The sequence below is a fragment of the Zootoca vivipara genome, chromosome 8 (genome assembly GCF_965207765.1).
Source record: "Zootoca vivipara chromosome 8, rZooViv2.hap1.1, whole genome shotgun sequence".
NCBI lineage: Eukaryota > Metazoa > Chordata > Lepidosauria > Squamata > Lacertidae > Zootoca > Zootoca vivipara.
This window is the reverse complement of record NC_142591.1, coordinates 41,384,440-41,392,047: the sequence shown is the minus strand read 5'-3', so window position 1 is coordinate 41,392,047 and position 7,608 is coordinate 41,384,440. Positions and strand designations below refer to the sequence as shown.

Genomic DNA, 7,608 nt, shown 5'->3' with positions numbered 1-7,608 from the left:
AGCTAAATATAAACCAGAAAACTATACCTTTGTATCATGCCGTATTGTTGAGACTGGAGTGACTTCTTCTGATTTCTTCTTTTTATTCTGGTCCTCATCCTTCTCCTCTTCCGCCTTTTTCTCTGGAGTCACAGTGGTTATCAAGTTCGTTTGAGAGATGCCCTTTGTCGTGGCATACTGGCCAGTACCAACCTCTGCAGCAGACATAGAATCCTTCATGTACATTTCATGGTTTTCATTGACTGATGCTAAAAGCAAATATAATTTGAAGAGGTAAAGTCTAACATAAATTGCGCTGCAAAGCCAAATAAAAATAAATGTGGATTAAAGCAATTTGCCAAGGAAAACGTCATGTTTCAGAAACATGCAGAAACATGTATAATTACTGAGTAAATTTGCAAAGGGATTAAATATCAAGTGTGCATATGCATACACACATATTAAGGCTTTATATGTATTCATACACATGCAGATGGTCCATAACACATATTCTGAATACATTTATAATATTAGTTGCTAGAATGCTCAGCATCAAAAAACTAACATGATTTGAGCATGTTGCAGCGTCCCTCGCTTAAGAGAACGGTGTAAATAATAATATGCAATGTGCACAGCAGGAAAGGATTCTGTTTAATATTTTCATTATAATGTAACCAGATGCAATGCAAACAAAATGGAGCCAAAAAGGAGGACAGTATAAACCTAAAAAAATAAAACCGTACATCCAAAGAAGATTCCATAATTTTTGGAAAAGAAAAAGATTTTTTTATAAAGCTGAGTATGTAAAAAAACAATTTATAGGACTGGTATGATTGAATTGAAGTATTATGATCAAAAAAACACCTAATGGTCCAAAATTTGTATGTTATGCTATTATGACTCAAAATTATACTTCTGTGTATATTACAGACCTTTTCCTCTAAACATTTCAAATGTCACCACTCTATGGCAAATCGATCTATCTAGCTGTTTCAGAATTGCACTGTAAATCATAACTGTAGAAACCTTTTCCTACAGTAAAATTCTGGCGGTGAGAAGCTATAATAATTTCCATTCAATTTTTGTAGACTTAAATGATGCCATGGTACTCTGCAAGACTGCCAGGTTTTTTTTTTGGGGGGGGGGTACAAACTAGATGTGTGATGTTAACTCAAGTTGTTAGCCCTTGCATGGTTGTTGTTGTTGTTTTGAAAACCAATAAACAGCTTTATAGGAGGCAAGTAAGTCAGATCAGAATCATAACATGAGGCTTTATCACATTCCCTCTGCTACAGTCCTGATTAGAACTGGGCACCAATGGCAATTTTCACTCCTCTGCAAGTAGCAGGCGTTGTTCCACTGACACCAATCAGAGAAACATCTGTCGAAGCATTAACTCACCTCCTCCTTCCCATTCTAAGGCCCCAAACTGGTTTGACCTCCACATTCACATGACTTGCCATTAAGGAACAAACAAACTGCAAGCACTAACAACATTACAGTCTCATTTAGCCCTCCATGGTGAGTCCGGGGGGAAACAGACTTACAATAACTGATTCTGTGAGCTTTCCCCCCATTTCCCCCTTATATATTGAACTTTCAAAATCTCCTAATTTTTCTTTCCAGTAAATCAGTGAGCCTCCTTTGGATCTGTACCAGAAGCAATGCTTTATGTTTATTTTATTGTGATTTTATTTTGGTGTTTTTAAATCGTTAGATTCCTTACACAGTGCCCTGATGGCTGGCCTAAAAATCTTTTAAATTAATAAAATTATTTTATTTTATTTTAAATAAAATTATTGTCTCTGGCTGTACTGTGCTAAAGGCTTCCGTTTAATTTCAGTGATGCACATGGATGCCAACTGAAAGCTGAGCAACAACTTTGAAAGGAATAATAGTAACAATTATATGTGTAACTTTTCTAAGATGTATCTGGCCTGAATAGAATGTAAAAATTGGAAGACTAGAGGTTACACTAAGTATAGGCTTGAATCCAGAAAACCCAGGATCACATCTCCTCTGTACTATGAATCTCACTGGGCTTTCTTGAGCTAGTCACTATTTCTTAGCTGAACTACTTCACAAGATTGTTGAGCTCTTTGGAGGATCAGCAAGATACAAATGAAATAGCCAAATAGCCAGGTGTATACTTTGCACAAGTATGTAGTTACCCAAATTAGTAACCAGTGCAAGGTAAACCTACTCCATGGTTAATATCTAATTACCCATTTTTAATAATGCCATGTTCTACCTTTTTATATGCTTCACTCAGAGTGATTTTTCAAATTAATGTAGTCATAATTTTGTTCTTCCTCAACAAACTCTTTGGAAAAAACCTAATCTAAACTTTCAGAATTCGTCTATATTATCTGTGATTTAGAGATACGTGTACGTTCAATTTGTATGCACATCAAAAATTATTGGAGCACCTTTCCTCTCTCAGTAAACTCAAATCACATTTTACACTCCCTATTTTTTTTTTAAAAAAAGTGGCTCATGTTCTGCCCAGAAAAAACACACTTTCCAATTAACTATGATGTAACCTATGCATGGATACAAGACAATGATTAGTGTTATTCTGATCTGATTTTTGCTAAAGAGGTATTTACTTAATAAAAACTAAGCAAAAGAAAAATAACACTGAGAACAATTTGTACTCTGAGATGCATGCATAGCAGCAAGGTCATGAGTTGCTTGGTAACCAGCAGGAAGCATATTAGTACTCAAAAGGATCAAAATTAATGAGCGATAAGCACTCCTGTTATCAGTTTCATCAGGGAACACCAGGGATTATCACTAATTTATATGGATCACAATTTTTTCCATTGACCCCAGCTGTTTCTTGGTATCTGCTTTATATTCTTTTTTTTTATGTATAGACATTTGAAAAGCAGCTTCCTAGAAGACAGTTACATGCCAATTTTCTCTCTGGAAATAAATAGTATTAAACTGAAAACTGGTTAGGTGAGTTCACATTTTGAGCATCATGTTTTGTTAGTTTTAAAGGGTTGCAAATTGTTGGTAAGCGTGAGCAACAAAAGTAGCAGTAAAGAGGAAGGAAAGAGCTAGCTCAGGAGCCTTGATTTGTGTTTCACAACATATATTAACTTATTTACACTGTATGCATGCAGGCGAGGCCAGAATCTAGGCAACACCTGAAAATTAGAATGCCACTTACCTGGGACTCCACGGAGGTGGGGTTTGTGGCCTGGCCTGGCAGGAGCCTGGATCCGAGGCCTTCTTAGGCTACAGGTAGCCATTGAGGGATGCCAGTGCCTCCCTCTGCAGCCATGCGGCATGCCCGGAGGCCTTGTTCAAGTGAGCCAGTCAGGAACGAGCTGAGGGGTAGGGCTGCGGACCTGACAACCCTAGTTCCCAGTCAAATCCATCGAATATTAATAAATACTGGCTGCACACAGCCAGCTCAGCTCTGATCCTCGCTGGACTCAACCCACCTGCCCTGTTTATGGGTCCTGACCATATGTGTGGAGACAGATAAGCTATATGGAAATGACTTAAATTCCATAGTGGCAGGCAGACAATTGGTGTGACACCAATCTGAAACCTAAGAACAAGAGTGCTGGTGGCAATTGTTTTATGTATTTATTCTAGTCTCTTTGGGATTTAGGCCAACTATTGAGTATATATTTGCTTGGAACACCCTAAAAAGCAGAGGGAAACAGAAAGCATTTCGGTAACTGAAGAAAGACTGGTGGTTGAAGGAATAGGTGGGCCAAGGTTGACGTTTCATTGTTCTTCTTTCCACAGCTTTTGTGTACTGCCATACGAATAAGCCCAGGAAAAGCAGAAGGCTAATATTTATTTAATGGGCATTTTATAATGAATGAAGTGTCATGCATATACTTACAAGCATCATCCGACAGAAGCTCAAGGGACATGAGATTACAAGAAGCTTAAATCTGTTCTCTAACGATATAAAAAAATTAAGATAAAACTCCAAATAAAGACCATCAAGAGCATCTTACCCCCATCTAAGCTGCGAGACATAGTATAGCGTTTGCTTGATGAACGCTCAAAGTAAGGTGCTGGTCGGTCTATCAGTGCACTTGCTCTCCTTGTCTGGGCTTGTGTCCTTCCACTGTAGCGAAACTTGGAACCCAGCGTAAGAAATTTTTTGGGAGGAGCCTCTGGGAGCAAGAGCCTAGAACATATCACACGGAATGCTTATGACGAATTGCAGGTTTTAAATGGGAAAAATGAAGTGGAGAAATAAATTCTGGGCATCCATGTCTTTATTCCATAATCCTTTATTTGAATAGATACGGTTATGACACAGTGCTCCTATGCATGCCTCCTCAGATGTAAATCCTGTTATATCCACTGGTACTAACACCCAGGCTATGTGGACATAGATCTACAACCTTAGTTTTATGCTAGAATTAAATATTGTATAACCTTCCCGTCCCTCCCTTTCTGTCCTCTGCAACACGCCAGACACCCTCAAAATCTACTCCAGAGGGGAGTGTTGGATACAACCCAAAAATTATAATTAGAAACAGCTGAATATTTTGAAGTCTTTGTCAAAGAAGAAGAATAATAATGTCTGTTATTCTTTTCAAAAACATGTATCAACAACTGCTTCTTCACAAATATATCTACATATCTATAAAAAAAACACACATCACACACCCCAATCATTTTATGTGGCACTGACACTGTTTGATTAGGTATTGGCTATTATATATAAGATATTATATCTAGGTGAATCAGCATACAGGTAGACTTCTCTCAAACCCACCACTATAGTAGTATTAAAAGTTTCCACATGAAGTTTGCCCCAGAATTCACTCTTCATTCTAGAGTTGTTATCCCTAATCTGACCCCACCCAAAAAAAGAATCTCTAGATAATATCAACTCATTATATAGTAACTGTTCTCCAACGTCATTGGTGAAATTATCTACATAGATGTAGTCCTGCCCAACCATGACTCTGGGTGTGAGGCTCATCCAAGGAGTAGGGCTCTTGCAGAGGCCTCAATTACCACCAGGGACCATGAAGTGCTTCCTCTTATAGTCAAGCATATATTTTGAATGTTTCTTTACACCAATGATCAAGAAGAATGCTACATTTTAATGGGTTGTACCCAATGCTAGCCCTACTCAAAGGAGACCTATTTGATGTAAATGGACATTATGTTTCTACTTGAACAGAACAACCACCCCTCTCCTCTGCTGTTCAGGGGCGGGGGGGGGGGGGGAGCCAAGAAAGCTCTGCTGCACTAATAGAAGCCATTATGCTGGCAGAACTATTTAGTTGTCTCCTTCTTAAATACATTTTAGTTTTTATTCTTTATTTCTATGTGTCATGTTTTAAAACATAAAAGAGATTGTATACCTGAAAAATGTATGATGTTCAACACATACTTTCCATAAACGCTTCGCAGCACGATGATTTGGTAATTTAAACCCAATTGTGCTTTCAAATTGCTCAAACTAGGAGAGAAAAGAACATTTAATTTCGAGTTAAGATGTAACAAACATACAATGAAGCAGATTACCAACTCAACAAATTTGTATACATCTGCATATATTACATACATACAGTGGGTCAACACTGTTGGGTTGCCAATGTAAGCAAATAATATGCAGTGTATTCTAGATTCATGGCTGCTCATGAAACCTTTATTTGGTCCCTTGCAGCCTGAGTTGACTATACAGACATTCCCAGGGGAATATATAGTGTAAATAAATATAAAGGCATAAAAACAGGATCAGTTCTGGTTTGCTAATAAACACTGTGTCAGAGTTCTTCTATACATTTCAGATGTTGCTGGACTACCAGTGCCCAGGCTGATGGGAGCTGAAGTCCAACAATACCCGGGAAGCTAAAAGTTGACCACCACAGACTTAGAAGAACTAGCATACAAAATCCACAACTATTTAAGAAAGGGATATTTGATTAATGTGTGTCAAAATATATGAAAGTGTACCTTAATAGGTTTTACTGGACTCATGGACCAACCATGAGATACGTCAAGTGCTGCAGAGAAGAAAACTTAACACATCAAGACACTATTATTGCTACATTAATCAACTGTGACATAAGATTCTTATCTTGCTGCCACACAGAAATCAGCTGTTATTTCTGACAATGTGGTGCTCTGGGGTTTAAAAGTAGGAGAACAAAGTAACGGTAACTTCCTACTCAGATATGAAGTTTAATAACAGCTTCAACAACTCAATATGCCCAATACTAACCCAACCTTAGAAATGTTCTGATTAATAAATTATACAAGAATTAAAACATTGCCGGGGGGGGGGTCCTAAAATAATGTGAAAATGATTATCTTGGTAAGTAAACATTTGCCTAGTAAAAAGAGGGTGAGGAAGAATGAAGCAGAGTGCATACATAAGAAAGGACACAAGTGTATGCTACAATTCCTAATTGTGTGAATGGTGTCATATGTAGTTTGGCCCTCAGAAAGGCAAGAGGGGGTGATGGTTCTGGCAACAGGGGAAATACAGCATAATGCCATGGCTGTCATGGACTTGGTTACATACACTTGCATGAACTCAGTTAATGATTATATGAAATTAGGCAACTGGAGCAGTCCAGTTTGCAAAAGGAACACTGAAATACATTCGTTTTGCTGAAGTCCACTTACTTCCCCTGGTCGGATTTTGATATAGAAGTTATTCCTCTTGTATGAAATTTTGAGAACCTTAGGCCAAGCAAATCTGTTTATTCTGAGTCTGTCCCGATATATCAAGAGACCACTTGCGCAAACCCCTAACATGATTTCAACTCCTTCAGAATCCTAAAAAAAAAGATGTTTCAAAATATGTTATTTTTTAATCTTTAGAGCATCAATGGTTCATTTCCATTTTCACAAGTTTTTTGAACATCAGATGGGGGGTGGGGGTGGACAGCCTTCCTTTATGAGGGATGCCATCCACTGAACCACAGAGTTATCCCATTTCTGGCAAAAACAGTTAATGTAATTAACAGAACACAAACTAAAAGACTCACTTTCACTCAAATATCTATGCAGATTTCCTTCTAAAATGCCCTACAGTCCTTTCAAAACCTGTCCATATATTATATGCATTTATCAAAGCTTTTGAGAAGATTTTATGCAGAAAAAATTCAGAATAACATGCACTTCATAATTTTCTTCTGGTCAGCAACATTTTGCCAAAAACATGATCCATTAAATTTATAATGACTAAGATGTATACATGTGACCTTGAATTGAGGAAGACTGAAGCCACATGTCAAGCCAAACCACTTTTTGCAGACACTGTTTCACCATATATAGTATAACTACATTTTGGTTCGGTTAACTCTATTCCATAGCACTGATTACGGAAGTTTCCACAGGTATGTAAGACAAAGGGCCGATTCACACACAATGGTGTCCTGCCTCGGCCCCGGACACACTGACCAGGTGCTTGGAAGCTGTGGCTGGATGGCTACGTGGGAGCCGGTTGAAGTTAAAATCTTCGAAGACAGAGGTCTTCTGGCTGGGTAGGGACGACATGGGGTTGGGGGGGGGGCAATTCCCATCTCTTGCAGGGGCTCAATTAGTGCCAGCGCCTTCTGTCAAGAGTTTGGGTGTAACCTTCGACGCCTCCCTTTCCAAGGAGGCACAGGTTATAGTCACAGC

General features: G+C 38.4%; 1 protein-coding gene and 1 long non-coding RNA gene across 50 annotated transcripts in view; one reads left to right on the top strand and one right to left on the bottom strand.

Moving 5' to 3' along the window:
* Nucleotides 1–7,608, bottom strand: part of EPB41L3 (erythrocyte membrane protein band 4.1 like 3) — a 132,782-nt gene that overhangs the window by 28,920 nt on the left and 96,254 nt on the right. For 31 of the 49 annotated variants that reach the window (XM_088675360.1, XM_088675375.1, XM_088675395.1 and 28 more), the window contains exons 9-12: nt 6,607–6,759; nt 5,337–5,434; nt 3,966–4,141; nt 28–248 (exon numbers count right to left, since the gene is read on the bottom strand). In XM_088675360.1, coding sequence (XP_088531486.1) covers nt 28–248; nt 3,966–4,141; nt 5,337–5,434; nt 6,607–6,759 — 648 coding nt within the window. The remainder of the gene's footprint in view (nt 1–27; nt 249–3,965; nt 4,142–5,336; nt 5,435–6,606; nt 6,760–7,608) is intronic. The other 18 variants (XM_088675367.1, XM_035126106.3, XM_088675376.1 and 15 more) reach the window with 1 other exon arrangement.
* Nucleotides 1,833–4,137, top strand: LOC148684826 (uncharacterized). The gene is made up of 2 exons (XR_015951457.1): nt 1,833–2,943; nt 3,748–4,137. It is a non-coding gene; the product is annotated as an uncharacterized LOC148684826 (long non-coding RNA).